This window comes from Psammomys obesus, unplaced genomic scaffold (genome assembly GCF_907164565.1).
Source record: "Psammomys obesus unplaced genomic scaffold, mPsaObe1.curated_primary_1811, whole genome shotgun sequence".
In the NCBI taxonomy this organism is placed as follows: Eukaryota; Metazoa; Chordata; class Mammalia; order Rodentia; family Muridae; genus Psammomys; species Psammomys obesus.
This window is the reverse complement of record NW_026585609.1, coordinates 6651791-6677139: the sequence shown is the minus strand read 5'-3', so window position 1 is coordinate 6677139 and position 25349 is coordinate 6651791. Positions and strand designations below refer to the sequence as shown.

At 40.5% G+C, this 25349-nt stretch overlaps 1 protein-coding gene across 1 annotated transcript in view; it reads right to left on the bottom strand.

Annotated features, from left to right (window-relative positions):
• Dusp16 (dual specificity phosphatase 16) overlaps positions 1–25349 on the bottom strand; it is an 80129-nt gene that overhangs the window by 9293 nt on the left and 45487 nt on the right. The window contains exons 4-5 of the mRNA XM_055610834.1: positions 17249–17412; positions 3127–3286 (exon numbers count right to left, since the gene is read on the bottom strand). Coding sequence (XP_055466809.1) covers positions 3127–3286; positions 17249–17412 — 324 coding nt within the window. The remainder of the gene's footprint in view (positions 1–3126; positions 3287–17248; positions 17413–25349) is intronic.

Below are 25349 nucleotides of genomic sequence, written 5' to 3'. Positions count from 1 at the left end.
GTTCAAACCCTGGAACACACAGTGGAAGAACAGAACCAGCTCCCCAAAGTTGCCCTAGAGGGCCCCTCCACTCCTGGGGCGGCACATGTGTGCCACCCTCATGCGCCACATACACACAAGAACAGTAAGATTAAAGCTGTTGAAAGAGGTTGCAAAGAAAGAAAACTGACAGCTGAACAGCCGGCAGCCTGAGTACCAGCGAAGTCACAGGAACACAGAAGATTCTGCCTCCAACTGGAAGGTGAAAACTAAGCCGAGGAAGTTGTCCTCTGACCTCCACAAATGCACCATGTCCTGCGCCTGCTGTGTCACATGCCCACCTATACTCGATGCATACAAGCAGGTAAACAAACAATTTAAAAACCCTGACAGCAACATGCATTGTAATGTTGATGGTGGATTTTCTTTTTTCCTGTCAATTTTCTGTATTGTGCTCATGCTGTGTGTGTGTGTGTGTGTGTGTGTGTGTGTGTGCTTTACAACTACGATTCATCTGATTTTTTAAAAAAATTAAATCTAAAAGTGCTTATTCTAGAGTGGGCTCATTTGCACATAGGTCTTGACAGACTGACTGCTAAGCCAAGTCTTCCAGTAAAAGCCACACAAAGACCTGGCAGAGGGTGAGGGACGTGCCCAGGAAGCCCCGCCAGTGCTCACCAGTGCTCACCAGTGTAAAGCTCTGCTCTGGCCCGCACTCACACGCCATGGTAACTGGAGTGCGTGTGTGTTCGTGCACGCTTGGGAGGGTGTCTCTTGGGAATGTTAGGCTAAGAGACACTTTGTGTAGGAAATTAAGGAGCCTGCAAGTTCTAGAGGAGGAACAAGAAGGTAGAGGCGGTAGAACAGCACGGTGGTACCACAGAAATTAAAAAACAATGCTTAGGTTTTATTTTTTGTTTTTTAAGGGACAGAAACCTTTGTCTCAACAATAAAATAACCAAAAAAGGAGAGAACTGAAATGTTAAAAACTGAGGACCTACTGAGAGTGAGGAGTCGGAGAACTCAAAAAAGGAAGTGAATGCCAGGGGGTGGTTAGAGCAGAGATCTACAGAGGGAGAAAAGCAAGAAATACATGGCAATCTTCAAATACTTGTTAGTCAGAGACAGTAACCTGTGCCTGTAGTCCTGCTACCTGGTTGGGGCAGGTGTCTAAGCCCAGAGTTTAAGGCCAGCCTAAGCAGCGTAGCAGGAGCCTGTCTCAGAGGGGCAAGAGTAGAAAACAGAAAGATATAAACATTTCTTCAGAACTAACTCTGAGCTGAGTACTCTGCAAACTGTTTGGGGCATGTAGATTATTTGCTTTAATCCTCACAATATCTCTACAAAGATCTATTACCTTCAGGCTCTATTTCAGAAGACAGGCACAGGGGAGTTTTAATTAGTTACACACAGTCACTTAATTGATAATCATGGAGGCAGTACTCAAAGTTTGGCTCCAAAGTACATCCTTTTAATCAACTCTCTTATGTTGCCTCAGACTTGGTGGGGGTGGGGCTGAGTAGGAGCCAAAGAGACCAACCATGAAGAGGGAGCAGGAGCTTGGCTCCTGTCTCTGAATCAACTTGATATTCAATGGGAACATTAATAACAACTTTTTTTTAAGGGTGAAAAAAAATCTAATGCTATGCTGAATATACTTCTTAGAGGTACAATGAGAAAATAATAGTTGGAAGAATTTTCATTATGATTATTTTAATGTGAACTGTTAAAGCCTTTAATCTTGAGATGTTTTAAAGAACAAGTCCTAATTAATGATATATTTCTGGCAAATTGAAATTCTTAAAAAAGCCGGGCACAGTGGCACACCTGTAATGTCAGCCACTCAGGGAGAGGCAGGCAGATTCTGTAATTTCGAGGCCAGTCTGGTCTACAAAACAAGACCAGGACCGCCAAAGCTACACTGAGAAACCCTGTCTCCAAAACAAAAAAGCAAAACAAAACAAAAAAGAAATTCTTAATTAAAAAAAAAAAAAAAAAGAACTATTTCAGAATTACATGAAGCTTCAAAAGTATTACCTGGAAAATGAAAACTATCACCGGGAATTAGTGTAGCTAATTTTGCTTTTTACAGGGAAAATTAAAAAAAAATTACTTTTATGTATGGGTGTTTTGTTTGCATGTGTATCTGTGTACCACTTGCATGTCTGGTGCCCGGAGAGGCCAGAAGAGGGTGTCAGATCCTCTAGAACTACAGTTACAGATAGTTTTAAGCCACCACACAGGTGCTGGGAATTGGACCTGGGTCATCTGAAAGAGCAGCCAGTGCTCTAAACTTATGAGTCAACTCCCCAGGCCCCATTCTCTTATTTTTAATTCCAAAAACTAATTCATAGTATTGAATTATGGAGTCGAGTGCTCAAACTATGTCCCTATTGGGGGAAAACAACAAGACATCCTTCACAGAGTGTAAACAGTCAGCAGCACCTCATTTTGCTGCACGAGTCTCCTCTGTTCAGCTAGCCTTCAGAGTCAAGTACAAATCATGGAGATACTACATTCTGCAGCATTTAGACTAGGTCACAGAAGCACCTGTGAGTTATGGAAGCTCCTGATGAGGCCAAGGAAACAGAATAAAGTATGTTTCAGACTAACTTCTGTCACAGCTCCTCCATGTGCAAATATGTGCTAGAATTTCACTAGACTCGAAACTACTTGAAACTGTTGATGCATGGATTAAGCCTCAGGAAATATTGTAACATATAAAAGAATTTCAAATGTAATGGGATGTTTTTACAGGACCTAAGTTTTCCCAAGGAAAGAAAGAAAACACAGCAGCAAGCAAGAGGAAATATCAACCAGGTTTATAAAATGGTTTCAAAGGATTTAAAAAGTGGGAGGGTGAGGGTTATTTCTGGAAGCTTAACTGCTTTTTAAATACTTGCAAAACAGAAATCACAGATCCTGCAAGGCTTTAACCTTGCTGCTGTTAAAAGTCAGCGAGCAGGTCACAGGCCAGTCCCTTAGGGACAGCATAGCACACATCACATTGACCATTAAATAAGTAAGCGACATCATGTGCTGTTTTCAGACTTGAAATCTCTAGAAGAGGCAAAAGGGGAGGTAGTGTCTATACCTGTCTGTGATGCTATGATTCAAAGGGCTTGTCTCTTGGCTTGAGCTACATACCAATGAAATCCACAGACTTGTCCAGCCATGGGAGAATTTTCTCACAAAAGCTGTCGTTCACAGGCACTCGCAGAAAGTGAGACTCAGGTATGAAGTCAGGCTTTGGACAGGTATTGCTGGCATTTAACACATAGCCAATCCCATTCTGTTGCATCAGCTCCTAAAGATGGAAAGAACATTTAAAGGAAATCATTTTGTACTAGGAATCATTTTGAGAGATTGATGTTTAATACAATGACAAATATTATCAGTTTCTTTGCATATAATGAAACCTAAAAATTCAATGAAACTTAGGTTTCTTCTACAGCGAATTAAACTGAAAAATAAAGTAATGAGTCCAGAAACCCATATGAAAAGCTAAGTGTTGTGGTGCCTGCTTGTAATCTCAGTACTGGAGAGGAAGAGAAAGACAGATCCCTCACCAGCCAGCCACCCTAGCCTTCTGGTGAGCTCCAGGAGAATGAATGACCCTGTACATCAAAAAGCAAGCTAGACCCCTCCCCGGGCAATGGGCAACGGACACCTAACATGGTGGTGGTGTTCTGTCAGTCGGGGCAGAGTTGACAGCAGCCCTTTATTCATCCTAGCTTGAGGCCTGGCTTGGTGGCCAAAGCCGTTTTATGCCTAGGACTCATAAAAATCAAATCAGATCAAAACCAGGCAGTGCAGGACAGAAGCAGGAAGACAGATGGAGACCTGCGGGCTGCCATGCCAACCACAGCCCTGCCCTCCAGTGCACACAGGAGGCAGGCCATAGACACACGCCATGCAACAGGAACAGAGGATGGCTGCCAGGAGCCCGCCAGCCACAGGGCCAGTGGGAGCCACCTCAGTGAGCGAGTATGTGGTGGAGAGATGGGAAAGAAAGAGAAGAGGAGCCGCTCGAGCATGTGAAGAGAGATGAAATGGAGACTCAAGGGTGGACAGAGTAGCCTGCGGTGAGTGGCCAGCCTTATCACCTGAGGCCATGTGAGGTCCCCGCCCAGGCTGCTGCTGAGGGACATGTCCAAGTCTGAGGCTATGCAGTGGCAGGGGTTTCCATGGCTCTTATTACCACTGGAGAACATGGGGACATCCTTGGTTGGGACAGCCACGTGTCCAGGGGCTGTGCAGAACTGGCCCTGCACACACTGGATGCAGCCCTCTGTAGAGCTGACTCAGTCTCTCACCAGTGGCAGCACTGCCCACCGAGAGTGAGCCCTGCACCTCGCCCAGGCAGCACACTGGAAATGGCCCTGGTGGCAAAGGGGTGGGTGAGCCAGTCCTGGAGGCATGAATGTGGGACAGCTGGCCCCGCTACTCCTCTGCCATGGGGTGGCACAGGTGCAACAGGGACAGTGGTGATGGTCTCCAACCCCAACCCAAGCTGCTCACACTGTCATGAGCTTGGGAGAGCTAGCCCTGCCCTTCACCAGCTGCAGCACTCAGGAGAGCAGGCCCTGCACAGCAGCACAGAGCTGACCCTGGTAGGGAGGGAGGGGTGCATCATGCACACATCATGCACACCCACCCACTCCCACACAAGTCTATTTATGAAATCTGTTACCAGATGCTACCAAAAATTCTTTTTAAATAAGATGGAACTTGATAAATATAACTAGGCCGATTTTTAAACAAAAAGGCAAACAAAACACTAACATGCCACATAAAATGAAAATGGAATTTGAATACTAAGTTAAATTCCATTGTACCGTCTTTGTCTAGATTTGTAGTCACTATGTCAGTGGAAAATGTCAGTTAAAGTAGGAAATCACTAAGGATAGATACAAACTTGAAATATGACTTTTAGCTTAAAAATTATATGTTAAATAATTTATATGTAACATGAAAGTAGGAGTGCAGGTATCTGGGAAAAGGAAGGGAACTCTGTAGCATAGAGGACAAAAGTGGTTTGACCAAAGTACATGATACAGTTGAATGAAAATGTCTTCATGAAACCTACTTTAGTCCCAGCACTTGAGAAGCAGAGACAGGCAAACTGTGGGAGTTCGAGGCCAGCCTGGTCTATACAGCGAGTTCCAGACAGCCTACATAAAAAGACCCTGTCTTGAAAAACAAAACATAACAACAACAACAAAAAATTCTAAGTCATCCTGGGCTAAAAAAAAAAAAATTAATAAAACAAATGTACATGAATTGACTGATGTCTAAATGCGAGCTTTCCCTCCTCAGCCGAGTAGTGTTTAGGGAATGACACCTAAAGGAAGCAATCTGCTTTCACTTTTTAGTAAAGAGCAGATCTCACAAAGGGCTGGAGGTGTCGCTTAGTGGTAGAATGCTGATCTAGCAAGTTTTGTTTCTATGATCAAAATAGATAGGTGGTAGATAGATGGCTGGATAAGTAGATAATAGTAAACAAAAGAAGGAAGGAAAAGAAAGAACTTAGGCAACAATGTTAGTACAGTCTATTACTGCCTCCCAAATATCTTACAGGTGCCTCATTCCCACCTAATTTATTAGACTCTTTCCCAAACACTTAGCTTAGGTCATACAAAACCAAGTCTATTCCCTCATTTTTTTTTCCATCAGCACATGTACTATTTTAATTAATGTACATAATTACATTAACAAGCATGCTGGTCCAAACCAGCCTGAGGGCAAACAACTGATTGTGGTAAGCACTATTCAAAGACTGGTGTCAGGTGTGGTGTAGGAGAGCCCACAGCTAGACTGTGGGGGGCACAAGGACTTGACAATGAATCTCTGAGGCCAGTTAAATAAGTTCTAGGAGTTCAACACAGCTAGTAGTTGTTTTGTGTGTGTGTGTGTTTTTGTCAGCTAGTTCCTTAATATTGATGAATGTGCATATAATTGGCTGACAGGATATATTAATTTTTAAAAATTTATGTGGGAGTTTATGTGCACAACATCTATGCAGATGCCCACGGAGGTCAGAAGATGTCAGACCCCCTGAAACTATATGTAAGAGGCAGTGCGAGTCGCCCCACGTAGATGCTGTAGGTCCTCAGCAAGGACAGTAAGTAGCCTTAACTGCTGAGCCGTATCTCCAGTCCAAGACACTGGAGCTTTTTGATGGTATAACTAAAAAGTACATTCATGAATAAATATTTTATAGAATTATTGTTCTTCCTCATAAATGGGTGCCAATGCTGTTATAAGTTAGATACATTTATGATTTCAATTTTATTTTGCCATATTATATAAAATATAAATAACTAATTACTGAGTTCTAAATTAAGTAGCACAATCCTTAAATGTGTAGAGAATAGTCATCACATACTGCTGAATATTTAGCCTGGCCTCTGTACTGCTGCTAACGTGTTCCTTCCAGTGATAAGATAAACCCCTGGCCTTCAGCAGCCCTCTGACATCATGGTGCTTGAGTTCTTTGGACTCACCTTCAGTGCTTCCTCTCATGAGCTCCAGCCTACCGTCTAACAGCTACAAAGCTTACAGAACTGCATTGCCTGCCACACATTCGTGGACCACTACCCTCTTTCCTGTTCACTCTTATTCCATCACACCCAGAAGAGCCCTTCAGCCCTCCATGCTGACGATCCTGCCCACTTTCTCTGTCCTTTTTCCCATAGTGTCTGTCTGCCTTCCTTATCCAATTTAAACTCCTCAGGAAATTGCTACAACGACTCCCTTGATTCTGTTCTCAAGTCCTTTCTCACCTCCTCATGCTTGTCAGCGCTAATCTCTAGTTAACATTAATCCTCCACTGAATCTGCGTGTGCTCAAGTAGCTGAACGTGGCTACGGAGAAACCTCAGCAATGCCACCTGCTTTCACCGCTGACTCAGACTCTTCAGCAACCACCGTACTTCCCTAGCCATGCACTCGCCCCCTTGTATGTTCCACTCCACCTATTTCCCTTCCCCTCAAAACTCCAACTATATTTCTGCTCATCCTCATTCTTAGTTGATTAAAAAAAAAACAACACAACCACCTCACATTTTCCTGCTACACTGGAAAATTAGATCAATTAGGGACAAATTTTGATCATTTTATCCACAACATCCACCTTCTACAAGCATGTACATTTGTGTATTCTATTTTCCCAGCTCTTGTTACAGATGAGCAATAATGCCCATAAGACCAGACCCTCTACTTGCTTAATAAATTGTCTTCTCTTCCTCAAGGAAATGACTGTCGCATTTTTTGGCCTTTCTCCTACATCAATTTTCTACTGTCTTGGATAACTTCCTCTACTAACAAACAAGTATTTCTCCCGTCTTAAAATACCTCTTTGCCTTAAGCTCCTCTTTGCAGCAAAATTCCTTGGAAGAGTTGCTTCTGCTGGTATCTCCATTCCTTTCTGCTTGTTATTTCCTGCACCCACTTATCCCACAGGCTTTCCCACCCCTCTACCAAGAGGCAGACTGTCAACGACCCTTGATCCCCATGTTGCCCTATCCAACGGCCAATTTGTAGCTTTTGTTTCTCTTGACTTATAGAACCATCTAGCACACTTAACTACATCCTCTTCCTGGATAATATCATTCTCTTGGCTTCCTGGACTACTAGGCTCTTTCTTTCTTTCTTTCTGCAGTATTTATTTCTAAAAAACCTTTGTTGAATACTTCTTAGGTCAGACTTTCAAAGCTCATTACTCCCTGGCATAATCTACTTTTCCATTTAGATTTTCCCAACGATCTTACTCTTATTATGCTAAATACTGTCGACAGGCTAATGGCTCACATTTCTAACTCCTTTTTCTAAAGACCTCCTCTGGAATTCAAAGCTCTGCCTGACTACTCATCATGTCTACCTGGAAGTTTAGCGCACACTGCACACTTGGTGTGTTCATCACTGAGCACCTCCTGCACCTGCCAGTTGCATCTCCTTTCTCCTTGAGACCTCTCTCTCTCTCTCTCTCTGCCCCGCCATCCAGTCTACCAGAAAAGTTTTATCTTTGCCTTCAAATCTAGCCAGGATTTAACAACTTGTCACTCCTGTTACCAACTTGATTCCAACCACTACCAGGACTGCTTCGTGGCCATTCTGCTTCTGTCCTACAAGTCACACCACCTATTTTCAACACTGGCCTTAAAGTGACTTGATAAAATCTCGGCCTCTTTCTCCCAGGGGGAGATTTACATGTGCAGCTCTGCCCTCCTTGCAGTCTTCCTCCCTGGCCAAGCCTTCCATGCTCACGGTGTTCCACTAGCCTCACATACCAGTCCTCTCTAGATAGCCAAATGATTTGCGCTTTGAGCTCTGTCAGGTGTTGGTTTAAATCTATCTCAGTGAAAGCTACCTTCATCACCTCTTTTCATTAAAAACCACACCTCACAGGTACTCCCAACCTCTTACCCTATTTCCCTCAGGGTACTTATTTCCATAAGCACTTACAACCATAATACATAGGTAATAAATAATGGATTGCACTATGTACTTACGTATTTACTCCATGTACTATCTCGTCTCTTTTATAGATACTCTTTTACAGAGTAGCCCCAGTGCTGAGAATAGATCTAGCAAACAGTAGAGCCTCAGTATTTGATAAATGAACTATTATTCTTAAAATGATTAAAACCACAATCCTGTACTACTTTATCAGTATCTTTCGATGAAGAATCTCCATAGATGTTTCTTAAACACTTTCATTTGGGAAGCCATAATAAAATGTCATTCAATTATGGTCTAGTCATTTTATAACTTATGAAAGACTGTTTTAACTGGGTTTCCGAGATTCATTTTAAAAAAAGATCTCTGAGTAAATTAACAGCATAGAAAAAAAAAAAAACTTTAACAGCTATGATAAAATAATTTTAAGGACAAGGTAAATTGCCTGCATCAGGTTATAACTGTTTACAAAAAAAGTTATAAGTCTTTGAAAAATACTCATACATAGCTTCTCATGGCTCAAGGTGCTCTAAAGGCATGCTTTGGGCATAAAGCTCACCAAGAGATGAACAGTTTCTAAGGCAGTTAGTTGCACAAATATCAATAACTTAAAGAAGAGTCTGATGCATGTGGCAGGGCAAAGCAATCAAAATAGCACTGGAGTGAAGCTAAAAGAAAGGATTCTGAAAGGACCCTAAATGAGAACTACAGTCTTCACTTGAAGCCTAAACAGAGTACAGCCGTCCTGTAGAATCCAGGGAGATTGATTCACACCTACAAAGATAATAAAATTACTGGGTGTTCAATCTCTTTATACAAAACACCATAGCTTTTGAGTACACCCTCTTGTCTTTGTGAAGTCATCTCTGAGCTACCTATAATAACAAATATAAACACAATGTAAGCACATGCAATACTACATTGTTTCAGGAGTAATGACAAGAAAGAGGTTTGTACTGTTTCAGTAAACATGTAACTTTTCCTCATTAATTATTTATTCACTTTACATCCCAATTACACTCCCTGCCTCCTCTCCCCTGTCCCACCCTCCCACCATTTACCCCATCCCCACCCCAACACATCAAGCTGCATCAGGACTAGGAGCATCCTCTTCCACTGGGGCCAGACAAGAGAGCCAAGCTAGGGGAGAGTGATCCAAAAGCAGGTGACTGCATCCCCTCCAGCTGCTAGGGAATACACATGAAGACCAAGCTGCCCATCAGCTACATATATGTAGAGGCTTAGATCCAGTCCATGCATGCTTTCTGGTTGGTGGTTCCATCTCTATGAGCCCTCCAAGGGCCTAGGTTAGTTGACTCTGTTGGTCTTCTTGTGGAGCTCTTGTCCTTTCCAGGTCCCTCTTTCCTTCCCCCCAACTCTTCCACAAGATTCCCCAAGCTCAGCCTAATGTTTGGCTGTGAGTCTCAGCATCTGATCCCCTGCTGGGTAGAGCCTCTCAGAAGACAATTATCCTAGGCTCATGTCTGCAAGCATAGCAGAGTATCATTAATAGTGTTAGGGGTTGGCTCTCTCCCAAGTGGTGTCAAATTGGGCCAGTCACTGGTTGGACATTCCCTGAGTCTTTGTTCCATCTTTATCCCTGCACATATTCTAGGCAGGGCAAATTTTGGGTCGAAGGTTCTGTGGGTGGGTTGGTATCCCCTTCCATCCACTGGAAGTTCTGCCTGGCTATAAAAGGTGACTACTCAGTCTCCATATCCCTCGCTGCCAGAGTCACCCCCAAATCCTATGAGCCTACCCAGTCACAGGTCTCCAGCTTGTCAGAGATGCCTCCTCCCCATCAGTTTCCCTTCTCTCACTCAGCCCTCTCCCCTTCTACCCTCACTCTCCCCACACCTGACCCATCCCCTCGTTCTCTTTCCCATCCCCTCTTCCACCCAATTCCCTTCCATCTACTTCTGATGTCTGTTCTATTTCCCCTTCTGAGTGAGATTCAAGCATGTTCCCTTGGGCCCTCCTTGTTACTTATCTTCTTTGGTCTGTGGATTGTAGCATGTTTATCCTGTACTATATGGCTAATATCCACTTATAAGTGAGTATATACTATGTGTCTCTTTCTGGGTCTGGGTTACTTCACTCAGGATGATCTTTTCTAGTTCCATCCATTTGCTTGCAAATTTCATGATTTCCTTGTTTTTAATAGCTCAGTAGTATTCCATTGTATAAATGTACCACAGTTTCTTTAGTCATTCTTCAGTTGAGAGACATCTAGGTTTCTTCTAGTTTCTGGCTATTACGAATAAAGCTCCTATGACCGTAGTTGAGCAAATGAGGAGTACTGGAATATCTTTTGAGTATATACCCAGGAGTGGTATAGCTGGGTCTTGAGGTAGAGCTATTCCTAACTTTCTGAGATAGCACCAGATTGGTTTCCAGAGTAGTTGGACAAGTTTAGACTCCTAAACTCCATGGAGGAGTATTCTCCTTTCTCCATATTTTCACCAGCATGTGCTGTCACTTGGAGTTAGCTTAGCCATACTGACTGGAGTAAGATGGAATCTCAAAGTAGTTTTGATTTGTATTTCCCTGATGACTAGGGAAGTTGAACATTTCTTTAAGTGCTTCTCCACCATTAAGAGATTCCTTTGATGAGAATTCTGTTTAGCTCTCTACCCCATTTTTAATTGGGTTGATTTGTTACTGTCTAATATCTTGAGTTCTTTATATATTTTGGATATTAGCCCTCTGTCAGATATAGGGCTGGTGAAGATCTTTTCCCAATCTGTAGGCTAGTGTTGTTTTTTTCTTTTTTTTTTTTTTCTATTAACAGTGTTCTTTGATTTACAGAAGTGTTCCATTTTCATGAGGTCCCATTTATTAACTGTCGATCTTTGAGCCTGAACTGTTGGTGGTCTGTTCAGGAAGTTCTCTCCTGTACCAATGAGTTCAAGGCTATTCCCCACTATTTCTTCTATTAGATTTGGTGTATCCAGTTTTATGTTGAGATCTTTGATCTGCTTGAACTTAAGTTTTGTGCAGGGTGATAAAAATGGATCTATTTGCATTCTTCTAAATGCAGACATCCAGTTAGACCAGCACCATTTGTTGAAGATGCTTCTGTTTTTCCATTGTATGGTTTCAGCTTCTTTGTCAGAAATCAAGTGTCCATAAGTGTGTGGGTTTATTACCAGGTCTTCAATTCAATTCCATTGATCAATCTGTCTATTTTTATACCAATACCAAGCAGTTTTTATTACTACTGCTTTACAGTACAACTTGAAATCAGAGGTGGTGATACTGCCAGAAGTTCTTTTATTGTACAGAATTGTTTTTGCTCTCCTAGGGTTTTTATTTTTCCATATGAAGTTGAAAATTGCTCTTTCAAGGTCTGTAAATAATTGTGTTAGAATTTTGATGGGAATTGCATTGAATCTGTAGATTGCTTTTGGAAAGACAGCCATTTTTACTATGTTACTCCTACTGATCCATGAACCTGGGAGATCTTTCCATCTTCTGATGTCCTCTTACTTACAGAAGACTATAAGTTATATAATATACCATATATACATATATATATATTATTTAACAAACCTCTATTGTAAATTTCCCATTAATTAAAACTATTCTTCCTCTATTGGCATTAAACTGGGAAGATTAAACTTAATAAAGCAAGGCAGATATAAGAAAGGGTTCTCCTGCAAAGTAAAAACATGGACTTAAACAATGGGTTCTGGTTCTAACATATAATTAAAGATGTTCTAAAATAGTACTTATATCCAGGTGTTGTGGTGCACATCTTTGATCATACCACTTGGCAAAAAGAAGTAGGAGTAGGAATATCTCTGAGTTCATGAACAATCTGGTCTACATGGTAAGTTTCAGGCCAGCCAATATGGCATAGCAAGACCCTGTCTCAAAACAAAACAAAAATAATATTTATGCATCAAAAAAGAACATTTAATTCTGTCATCACTTTCATTAACATTTTGAGAAAAAGTCTTGATTGGTTGGTTGATTATTCATATCTCTGGTAGCCAGACTGGCCCTGGCTCTCGTTCTCTGGCCTCAGCCATGCACTATCACACTTGGCACTTCACTCCCTTTTGTTTTTTCATTTAAAAATTTGTCTCCTATATGAAATAAGCTCTCTCTACAGTTAAAGCTAATTTTTAAGTACAGATTCTATAATCTGTTCATAAGAAGATGGAGTCCTATAGAAGTCTGATTAAAAGCTCACCTTACTAAAACTGTCCTTTCCCCACCTTCTTCATGTTCAGCTAGCGTGAGAACAGAAGATCCCATTGAGTCATGGGGGCATTGCACTTCTGGATAATGCTACTTTAATATTTTTTTTTCCGAAGTCAGTTTCATGACTCTGCATTTGCCACTCAATCTGCATCTACCCTGACCTCAAGTTCTACCACCTCCAGCTGGCCTTTCTCACTGTAGCTACCACTCACTCACACGGGCTGTGTTATGATGGTTATGATGTGATCTCCCTCACATGAGCACCAAGAGTCGGGAGTTACCAGTTTTCAGAGGAAGAAACCAAGATTTAGCAGTGTGGTTGAAGCAAAAGAGGGGTCAGGTGAGGCACTGGGAGGCACAGCTGTGTCCTCCCAGAGCTGTCTCTCCACCGCCATGCAGCGCTGCCGCGATGCTTCAGTACTGGGAATTATGCTGAGTCACATCGTCGTGTGAACTCTCTTGATAAGCCTTTCTTTCCTGTCTAAACAACCAGTATGTGCAGTGTACAGCGTTCTACACATGCTACATACAATATTTTTAATGATCACTGTGGTGATCTTTTTATCATTTTACATCATATGTTTCTCTGAAAAACAACAACAAACAAACCCAAATCAGCGCTTGACAATGCTGTGAACAGACTATTACCCAACACCTGCACAAAACAGATGAGTCAGCACCAATCCTACCAGAAGATTATAATAAGACAGCACGGGAAAATCAATTTTGCATGTTAAAAGGCCACAGTAAAGCCACATAGAGAGTGCTGATGGCAGACAGTTTAGTGACAGCTTAAGCAGTTTATTCTAGACACAGAGCAGAGTTTCAAGCTTATAACAGGTCGTCTTATCAGTACGTTTGGAATATTTAAGTATATAATTTAAACATTCCTCTAACTTTTAAGGGATAAGGGAGAAAAAATAATCAAGAAACTTGAGGGATGGAAATACAGCTCACTGGTAGAACACCTAGAACACAAGGCTCCAGAATTATGAGAAAAAAAAGTCTCATCATTCAAATAACTAGAGATTCTCAAACTTGTCTCATTCCAGATATGAAATGGACATCAGCCAATGACTTTAACACAGGACAATCAGCTGTTCTCATTTCAACAAGCAAAGAACAGACAAGAGAACAGATTATAAGAAACAAAAAGTACAGTGTAAAAGAAAGGACAAGAGTACTTTGCAGCCAGTGACTTCCCAAGGTCTTTAAACAAAAGGCATGCCTTTACAATGTGAAAAATAATTAGTCCATGCTAACAGTTTAACCTTGCTGTCCACTACGTACCCGAGGCCTCATGTGGCTAGAGCCATCTAAAGTGTGACCACTCTGAACTGAGATAAAGTTTAAATACATGGAAGACTTTAAACACTTGGTACAAGGAAAAGAATAGAAAATACTGACTACGTATTAAAATATTTTATCTATATATTGAGTTAAGTGAAATGTTACTAAAATTAACTCAGCTCCTGCCTCCAGGTTCCTGCCCTGCTTCAGTTCCTTTCCTGACTTCCTCCAATGATAAACAGTGATAATGGAAGTATGAGCCAAATAAATCCTCTCCTCCCCAACTTGCTTTTGGTCATGGGGTTTCATCACAGCAATAGTAACCCTAACTAAAGACAATAGCATTGTAGATCTTTTTTCAAATGACTTCAACTGCTAAATTTTAATAGAAAGGAACATATCATTATGGAAGATCATTAAAATTTCACCTTCAGAGATATTCAAGAAAAAATATTGCTTCTAGAATGTTTAAATCAGTAAGTTGAACAGAGAGATGATTTAGTTTATGATGCTTATGAGAGAGTAAATCTGTGCTATGTAACTGTAACCCCAGCCTTCCAAAGGGCCTGGCAAGAGGGTCACAAGTTCAAAGTCACCCTCAGTTAAATAAACTCAGACAAGCCTGGGCTTATAGACATTGTTTAAGAAAAACAAAACTTAAAAACAAAGTAAAAACAAAGCCAGGCATGGTGGAACATCCCTTTAATCCCAGCACTTATAAGGCAGAGGTAGGCAGATCTCACTGAGTTTGAGGCCAGCCTGGTCTACATAGTATGTTCCAGGACAGACAAGGCTATTACGCAGAGAAACCTTGTCTCAAAGAAACAAAACAAACAAACAAACAAAACGACAAAAACAAGTAAAAATGAAAATGAGTCATGTTGTGAGTTCATTTAACACTTTGAAATAAAAGTTTTCTCTCACAGTAAAATAAAATTGGCTGATTAAATCTCTAAAATCTTCAGCTCAAAGGCTCTTGTCAACATTGAACCTCATAGTCAAAGACAAATTCCTGTCCACTCTCTCAAAGCCACTCACCCTTCCATGCTCCTTGATGCTCTCTCTCCCCTCACCATATGTGGTAAATTAAGGGGCTTAGTGACAGTCTCTCACATTGGACTCTGGCTGAACCTATTGCCCCATGAACTTCTATAAGCCCATTCTCCACCGACAAAGACTCTAGCATACTGTTTACTACACATTTAAAAGTCAAGGTAGAGAGTGGAGCCAGAAAGCTCTTCCCCACTCTCAACCCAAATACTGGTTCGAGTGCTCTTGCATTGTGAGTGTTTGCCCAGTCCATAAGTCTGAAAAGGGAACTGTTGGAGGTTGTTCTAATGCTGGCCCTCAAGATCAGGTTACACCAATTCTTGTTTTGTAAACCTGCCAAAAATATACCTGATTGGTTAATTAAACAGCCTATACCCTGGCAGGGCAGAATGGGGTAGACATGGCTAAGGTTCCCGAGCTTTGAGTTCAACAGAATCATGGAAAATAGACTGACAGGAAGAGAAGAGGAAGAAGGACACCACGATGGGTTAGTATGGAGAAAAAAACAAAACAAAACAAAACACGTGGGCTGAGAGGAAGAACTCCAATAATGGCATGAAAAGGCCCAGATGAAAAATACAAGCAAGTTTCATGGAATTATAGATAAAATGTAGACCAGATGAGGATGATTAAGGTGGATGGCATTGGATTGGGGCTGGGAGATGGATGGTGAGATTATTGAGCCAGCATAGGTGAAAATCTGCCCAGCCCAAGGTAATTAAGGCAATTATAAAATCTAGCAGGTATCTGTCTCTTATTAGTTGTGATAGTGGGTTAGATAATACCACCGTGATATTAGAGCTAATAATAAACATATATCCCAACACCTTTTTTTAAAATTTACAACAACAGGTAATGGAACAAAATCAATGTGTCATTGTCAAAAATAAAAACCAATACAATTATATGTAACAACTATTTTTGCTGACTGGTTAAGGTTCCCCAAGAATAAATAGAAACCTAAACTAGGACTTCAATTTTATTTTTTCAAACCTGGACTAAGTATGCCAAACATTTCTTACTTTGCCACAGGAATACATAAGACTTTACAAAGTTAATCTTGCTTTCCGTGACGTAGTTTACTTATCCTTAACACAGGATTAATAATAGTCACATGTGCAAAGGCACTGTGACCCTACCAGAGAGAGTCTGATCATACAGCAGCCATCAGATCTCAAGAAGGCAGTTCTCACAGAAGACTAACATATCGATAATACACTACAGAGCAGACCTTATAGAAACAGGGGGCTTGGTGGGAAAAGAATAGTAAAAATGCCTCATGCACCTTGTTTTGTATATGCTAAGAAGGCCATTGTGCACTTTCTAATCAGCTCAATTATTCCCATCTTTCAAGGAAAAAATACTAAGGGAAATTGCTCTTTATAAACAGTTGAATTAAGTGAACTAAGATTAAGAGTTGAAAATTCCAATTGCTTTTTCAATTAATGACACTGTAAATTAAGAACTTTTAGAGAGGGCAGAGGCAGGTGGATCTCTGTGAGTTTGAGGCCAGGCTGGTATACAAAGTGAGTCCATGATGGTTAAGGCTACACAGAGAAACCTTGTATTTAAAAAAACAAAAACAAAAAAATTTTAGAGAAAAGTAATTTTTCCAAATAGGAAAAGCACTTTTCTTTTTTAGCATTCCTTTTTAAGAGCATGTAAGCTATAGAATCATATAGTAGTTTTATTACTGTTATGTTTGTGCTCTCATATGCAAAACCTATTCAGTATGTGTTTCACTAACAGGGCATGCCTGTTTGGTGATACCCACAGCTCTTCAGCAAGAATCCATGTTCCTCTTTCCACAAACTGTCTAGCCAGCTTCCGACCCAGTGAAACTGACGGAGCACACTGAGGCTCTATCTTAACCATCTTTGACCATCTCTCCCCTGCCAGGCCTGACTTGAATCCCTTTCTCGTATGCTACCAAAAAAATATAAAATAAAGTACTGTAAGTATAGGACACACAACTACAGTAATAGAACAATAAACAGACCAAGAAGACAAAGCTAACAGTATGAAAAACAAAACAAAATAACCCTATCTTATTTCAATTTCTTAAAGCTATGAGAAAAACACACAACAACAGTTTGAGTGTCACAGTAATCCTGGAGAGGTGCTCCGGCACATAGCTGGGGCTCACACTGACAGCGCCCTCCTTTTGGGGTCACAGTCTACTCTGTGACAGGCAGGGCACAGCTGCTGCTTCCCCAGCTGCTGCCGAAAGACAGAAAGGAATAACATTTTGAAGCACTCACCTTGTTGAGGACATCTCGCTGGCAGCCAAGATAGAGATTGGGAAGAATTCTAGTTGGCCCAATGTTGGCAACAGGTAAGCAAGGCTGAGATATGCAGGTAGGGACTAGAGTGGATTTTCCTTCACAGAGGCCAGGGAAACAACGAGAGAACTCAGCAAACCCACCTAAGAACAAACATTGTAAGGTTATGCCATGTACAAAGTAAAGTAAACCACCCTTCCGGAACTGCTTGACTAAAACCATTTAAAAGAAAAATCAGATGGTACAGACCCAAGCAGGTAACACCATCTATGGCGCATCCCTTCCCACAGCTGCTGATGCTAAAGCTGTTGTAGAATCCAGCACCAACTTTACCTTATAAGGATGTATGTAGTATGATTGGGCAAGTACTGAGGGCGCTGAAAATAATCCCTGCCTTTCTCAGACAGTCTCTTAATCTTCACATACTCTAGACTGACACGTGATCCCCCTTTCTCTCTCCATACAAATGTTATTTATGGGACAGTAAAGAGGATTTAAGTCAATAGCAAAACTGTAAAAATAATTATTCACAATAGCAAACAAACAGGTATTTTTTAAAATGATAAATTGAATGTTACTCTTTTAGAAAAAAATAATGCTGTAAACTCTTCTGAGATTCAACCTTAAGTCTTCCACCCACACAGATTAGTTTTTGGTAAGGGTGGTGGGATAAGGCAAGGTCTTGAATGAGCTTGCTTCAAACTCACTATGTGGCTGAGGATGACCTTGAACTCCTCCCACTACAACCTACCGAGTGCTGGGATTTAGGTGGTGCCACCCTGCCTATCATTTTTCTTAAGACATCAAAAAAAAAAAAAAAAAAAAAAAAGCCTTATTCTTATAAAATGTCCCTATAACCAGTCATTACAATTCTGTAGCAGCTAGTCAAGGCTCCATAATTATCCCTGATTTCTGGAACTCCTGTTCATTTTTCTAAGCACTACAAAAAAGTGTTGACAGATTCTATTAGAGTACATGAATTCTTGTGGCAAGAATCCTGGGCTCAGAACTAGAATTTGGGGTTGTTTTTTTTCCACAGTCTTTTTTTTTTTTTTTTTTAAAGTGTGTGTACATATGCGGGGGCGGGTGTATGTCCTAGAGATGGGGAGAGAAGGAAGGTATGGAGGCCAGATGACAACTTGCTGGAGTCCTCTCTTTCTACCATGTGAGCTCCAGGGATGGGACTCAGGTAATCAGGCTTGACAGCAAAGGCCTTTCCCTCGTAAACCACATCATTAGTGCTAGTCCTGTGGCCCAGTCTTATATTTCTAATGAACTGCCCTAGGGCCTTCATTAAGTGTCACAATCTTGCCAAAATTTAATAGAGAGAAATCCACATAGCACTGTGAACTGCTGTGAAGGGGAAAACATGACTAAGGTCTTCATAGGAGTTTCCAATTTAAATAAATACTTCTTTCTACCTAAATGGAAACATAGGAACCAAATTGTTTCTGATAAAATCCCTTACTATCCAACCCTTCCCTCTTAATATCTTAGCTCAGGAGCCTTGAAGATTAGAATTATGGAAAATAATTGTTCAACTCAAGTATACCCAAGTAGACCCGTTTCTACTCATGCTCAGCCTGGAAGCCAGGAGCAGTGAGGTACAACAGCAGGAACTTGCAACAATTACGTCACCAGCAAAATGCAAGTCAATATTCCTACCTCCAGTCAAGTACCTGTGATTTTAAGTCTGTTCTTGTACATGAGCAACTGGAAGGTCTTAAACTAAGCTGGTGGATAGAGCAGTGAACCAGATCCACTGTAGAAATCCCAAATTACTTTGTATGATGGACAAGGCCCTCAAGATCTGTAGCTGTATGGGTTTTATTTTTCATCATTTCCAAACATGACTTCCAGCCGTGTAAAACTCCTTGTTTCTCACTGTGGGAACACCATCACTCTGCCCTGCAGCGCGCATGCACTCACAAGCCCAGTGAGCACACAGGAGGGAAAGCAATGACATAAGTCCCTGTCTGGAAGTTCGCTCCCGGCCCAGCACATTCTACATGCTGGATGTGGTAGAGTTTCTGAGCCCCAACTTCTAGTTTACTTATCTGTAAAAGAAGAATAATGCTGAAAGGGTTACTAACACACCTGCAGGCTTTGTGTGGCACACAGCAAATACTCAAGCAAGTAGCCAGTGGTTATTATTCCATGACAGCAATCCTCCACCCTAGCACCTCTTTAGGACTCTGAAGAAAAAGTGAAAAGCAGTCGCTCTAAGCCTTAGAGTCCAAAGTTACACTTCCCAAGCATGCTCCAAGACACTGGTGTCCTTCAAGAAGCTGACAGAGGGGATTTCCCCAAAAAGTAAGAGAAGCACTGCATGTCTCATCTTGCTGAGAGACTCTCAGCTTCTATTAACATATTAAGGACTCCAACGATGTTATCTCTAAAGAAAGTGCTTTAATTTCCTTAAGCCAAACAAGCTTTTCCAAACTGATTTAACCATAGAAATGCCTCTAAAATCGTTAGCTGTTAGTGGCATTCTATACAAGTAAATGCTAGACTGAAACTACTGAACTGGCATCAATTAGACTTTCTCTACCTACAAGTTTAACCAGAGGTGATCTCGAGGCAGGCAGCATGGGCTTATGGATGTGCACTGTTTGGGTGTATAACTGCATTTTTCTCAATGGTGCTGGGTACAGAATACAGTTGCTGTAAGGTGTGGCCCCCACAAGTGTGCATCACAGCAACATAGTGACGGCTCTCACTTTCCTTCGCTCAGTTCATACCAACCAATAGGCACTGCTTTATAACTAATTGTATAAGTAAAATTTTAACATCTATGCTATTTAACCTAAGAATTATTTTACAGGAAGTCTGTTAAGACAAACAAAGCCATGTTCCAGCAAAATATTCTCAGAGAAAGAGAATCCAAAAACCCCTCGAGTTATTTTAAATAATCATACTAAAAAGTAACAACAAAATATACTGAACTAAAACTATAACAAGCACTACTGAGATTACAGGTGTGGCCTACAGGCATCGTCTCAATCTTTACAATGTGCTATGTGCGAGGTAAATGCCATTACTATTCCCAGTTACATACAAGAACACAGAGTCTCAGAAGTGTATTCTGTAATGGTTAGCAGAGCTAAGGTATGAATCTACTTCTTAAATTCTTTAACTTCCTCTGTGGACAGGGACACCCTTATATTTTCTATGGTGTCCAAGCCTTACAACTCTGATTTTCTTGTTCTCAGAACCAGTCCAACCATGGTCTAGCCCTTCCCCAAACTAATGGAAGTCTTGCCTTCCAAAGAGAGGTGTGTGTGCATGCACATGAATGTGTATATTTTTGTGTGTCTCAGAAGCTTCAATGAGAGACAAGAAAGACAAGAGGTCTCACACATCTAGAGATAAGAGACATACCAAATACAACTGTTGCTAAAATCTCTTTCTGGGGGAGATGTAAACAATGTCTATTAGGCTTACTTACAGAGCAATGGGTGAGGGGTTATGGACAGGAGCGTGGGAGATCCTAAAGCAGCCACACTGGACGTTTGTATGATGGCTGACTCCCCCCCCCCATATCCCCTTCTCTAGTCATTCTCTAACTATATACTCTAGTCTTCCCAGAGACCCAGAAGTTACACGCAATTAAGGCACAATTGCATACAACTGGTTACAAGGCATAAGGAAATATCAGATCATGGTCCCAATGGCCCTATCTACCCACTACTTCTATGAGGGAGTGTCAACTATCAAGAAGCCCCGCTAAACTTCTGAAAATAGTAAGCAGTGTGGCTTAAAGGATAGTCATGTACAGCTCAGATGTACAACTTACATGGAACCCATAATAAAGTTCAAAAATTAACTAGCTAAAAATAGCAATACACCATGGTTTGTTCATGGTGAAGATAAAGCTTTGTCTTGGCTTCCAGAAAATATCTTTCAGAAGGACACCCTTCTGCATCCTCCAAGAATGACTTTCCGAGGGAACAATTTGGAAACAATCATAACATTAAACCAGTCAGCCTGGCTGTTCAAGGCCCAGCTGTATCAATAACATAGGGATCCTAAGCCACTTTAACGTCAATGTACCTCTAAAGGATGACTCCAAAGAATTCCATGGCAGGGAACAAAAATAAATGGCAGAAACCACTGTTCGACCTCAAAATAAAAATGCCAAACCAATAATACATGGTAGAATTCTTTATAAAACCAAAGGAGCCAAATGAGATGGCACACACCCTTAATCACAGCCCAGAGGCAGAGGCAGAGGCAGAGGCAGAGGCAAGCGGATCTCGGAGCTTCAGGCCAGCCTGGTCTACGTAGCAAGTTCTAGGCTAACCAGAGCTATACAGTGAGACTTTGTTGCTAAATAAAACACTTTGTTTGGCTATTTTCAACTAATATCTATTATAAGCACTAACAGCCAGACTTTGAAATATTTAATAGGTTTCAATGAAATCAGAACATTCACTTAATGTTCAGTCTGGCTTGAAATGTCCCAAATTGTGCACTTCCAGAAAATACTACATAAGGCAAATAGTTCAGTTTCCTGCTCTTTATCTATGACAGCATCCACTCTGCTGACATCCTCCGTCATTGACAGTGTTTTCCATTCACCGACCTTTCATTCACTGTTGTATTCTAGTGACTCCATTTTCATTTCATTAATTAACAACAGATGAGACACTGCAGATTTACTCTGAACCTTTGGAAACTGTCTATGGCATCATTGGCAACTGAGTTTCAAAATATCTAAATTATCCCTTTTGCTTTCAAATATTCCCTTGCAAACAAGATCTACATCAAAACAAAAACACATCAAGTTCATTTGTGTATATTTTGTTCCAAAGGCTGCTAGATATAAACTAAAAGCAGCAGATTATCTGACCTTGTCATAAGGCTTGCTGTCCCAAGCAATACAAGTTAAGGTATTACAAAATCTGTAATAGCAGTTCATAATCTTTAGCAGTATTTTAAAAATTATCATGGACTTGTCTTGTTGTTAATACCACCAACTTTCTCTTCCCCCTGAATTTCATGCTGTTTATCACAATGGATAAAATGTAAAATAGCAGTAACTGATATGTATTTCCCTAATAGACAACTGAACTTCAGAATAGCTGCACACTAGTTCCTGTGGCTCTAAAGTGTTTAACAGGCAGTTAGACACATTCAGAGGCTTCCATCTGGAGAGAAATGGAGACAAGGAGAACGACAGACACTCTGCAATGCTGCTGTTTGTCAATCTACCACCATGCAACCAAAAGAATGTATGTATAGAAATAAAAATATATTACTCTGGACAGGAAAAACATTTGGTGTAGCTTCAAAGGCATCTATCACTTATATGTATGTCACTGTATTCTCATTCAGCCAAAAAAAAAAAGAAAGTTCTTCCCTGAAGATGCCTCCTCACAACTCCAATCAAAAGAACTACTTTCTATTAAAAAAAAAAATCGCTGTGAAGCATCATTACCTTATGGTGGGGAAAAGTATGCCAAATAAAATGCAAAAGAATTATACTAAACAATTCCAATTACTTCTTTTTTGGCTCATTTGTAATCAGCTGTAAAAGTTATTTTCTAAAAGCAAAAACTTTTTATAATTAACAAGTGACACGTCACTACAGCTCAATAATACTCCATTTAAAGTTAATTTTTATTGTATTTTTGAGACAAGATCTCACTGTGAAGGCACAGCAGTTTGAAAATTTACCACATGGACCGTATTAGCTTAAAATGTACAGCAACCCTCCTGCCTGGTATACAACCATATCTAGGTTCTTAATTTTTCTAAGTGTCAGATTCTACAATTCAAACCATAGCCCTTTGATTAAACTAATGACGGATGTCAACTACTTAAGGCTAATTCTCTGTGAGGAGAAAAAGAGTGTTTACCACATGCTTTCATTCAAATAGGCAAGAAGTCACCAGGGCTTTGTTAAGTGGCAGAATTGCTGAACATGGGAGGCCCAATTAAAGAGAACTGTCTACCCCATCTTCTGAATGAATTCTATGGTTACAAACAGAAATGGAATTCATATGAAAATTTTGCTTTCTGAAAAAAAATTTACTTTCCGGAAAAAAAATTTCCAAATATCGTATGTAAATTTAACTTTAATTTTTAACCACTTTCATACAATTCGTGTTTCTATCATTTTTAAATTAGTTCTCTAAGCTAATGATTCCAAAAAAACAAAACATTCTGTGACATAAACAGAATCCCCTATTTGTTGATTCTAGAACGTAGGTGCAAAACTGAAGCACACCACACCTCTAGAGGTGTTACTATTTTTTGGTTTGGTATTGTTGAGGTTTAGCATATATTCATTTTATAAAATAATGGTATGTATATGATATCCACACAAATTCTTTGATCATACGGAGAGTGTAATTTCAATTAGTTTTCAGAAAATGCCTAGTTTACTGATCTTTTAATCTGTCAGACAATGCACAACTGAGCCTAGAAACAACTTATCTTAAATACACACCTCCAGGGCTTTTAATAAATGCCTCATATGAACAGAAATCTTTGAGAGGAGTACAACAGGAGCTGGAGAGGTGACTCAGCAATTAAGAACACTGGCTGTTCTGCCAGGCGACCCGGGACCCACCCAGTTGCCTACAACCATCTGGTATCTCCAGCTCCGGAGAAATGTGACATCCTCTTCCAGCCTCAGGGGTTACCAGGAATAGACAGACACGAAGGCAAAACACTCATACGCATAAATAAAAGAAAAAAAATTTAAGAATACAACAAAAATAAAGGAATACAGCCCAGATCTACCATCTCACTGCAAAAATTAACAAGTTCTTTAAGTAGGGGAACCAAATTCATACAGACAACTCTGTCTGCTCTTCTGGTACAATTAGGTTGTGAAGACAACAGTGGGGTCAACAGTATCTACAACTTCCTAGGAAGGGAGGATGGAGGATTCCGCTTCCAGCAGCACGGAAGGAGAGTCATTAGCGAAGTCACATATGTTCGCTTATTACTTGGAAGCCAGAGTTCCCAGTTTGAACATTTGGCCTTACTGCCCTAAACTCCAACCTAACGTTTCAACCCTCTTTGGTCACTTCAGTTAAAGAATATATGGATATCTAAAAAATAAATCTTCCTCTTTATGTCTGCATTTGCTTCACTCCGATCACCTCGGCAGCGTTCGCTTGAGATTCTGACACAGAATGTCCCTCTTCCACTCTCCAACCACACTACTGTGGTTTACAACCTCATACCTCATGCTTGAATTCAGCAGTGGCTCTCTCAAATCCATCTGTTCTTTTTAGTCGTTTCTTTCTGCTCTGCTGCCAAATTAAATTACAAAATAATGTTTTGATGTTCTTCCCTAACTATTCATAAAATAAAATCTAAAATACCCAGGCAATCTAATTCCAATCTAATACTTAGACTATTGCCCCTATCACCCACCTACATGTACCTAACATAGAAGACTATGCTTTCTTATTTAGATGGGCCTCTGTTAAGTCAATCCTTACAATTCATTTCATATATTCTTCAAAACCACAGGCAAGCACAAGTTACACCTCATCTACAGAAGTATATTCCATTTTTTTTTTTTTACTCTGGCCAACAAAACACATTTTTTATCAAAAGCTTGTGAACACACACATATATATATATTCACTGCTAAAATAGTAATACAATCTTCCTGTGGTATTAAATGTTGACAGTTTATATTTTATTTCATTGCAATAAAAATATATATGCTCCCCTAAACAGTTGGCCTCTGAATATGGTCTTAGAAATTCTTTCTTTTAATTTAAAAAAATCAGATTGGGAGACTGGAGAGTTGGCTCAGAGGTTAAGAGCACTGACTGCTCTTCCAGAGGTCCTGAGTTCGATTCCCAGAAACTACTTGGTGACTCACCACCATCTATAATGAGATCTGCTGCCCTCTTCTGGTATGCAGGGTAACATAGAGGCAAACATTGTATAAGTGAGTGAGTGAGTGAGTAAGAGAAAGGAAGGAAGGAAGGAAGGAAGGGAGGGAGGGAGGAAGGGAGGGAGGGAGGGAAAGAGATAGAGAAAGAGAGAGAGAGAAAGAAAGAAAGAAAGAAAGAAAGAAAGAAAGAAAGAAAGAAAGAAAGAAAGAAAG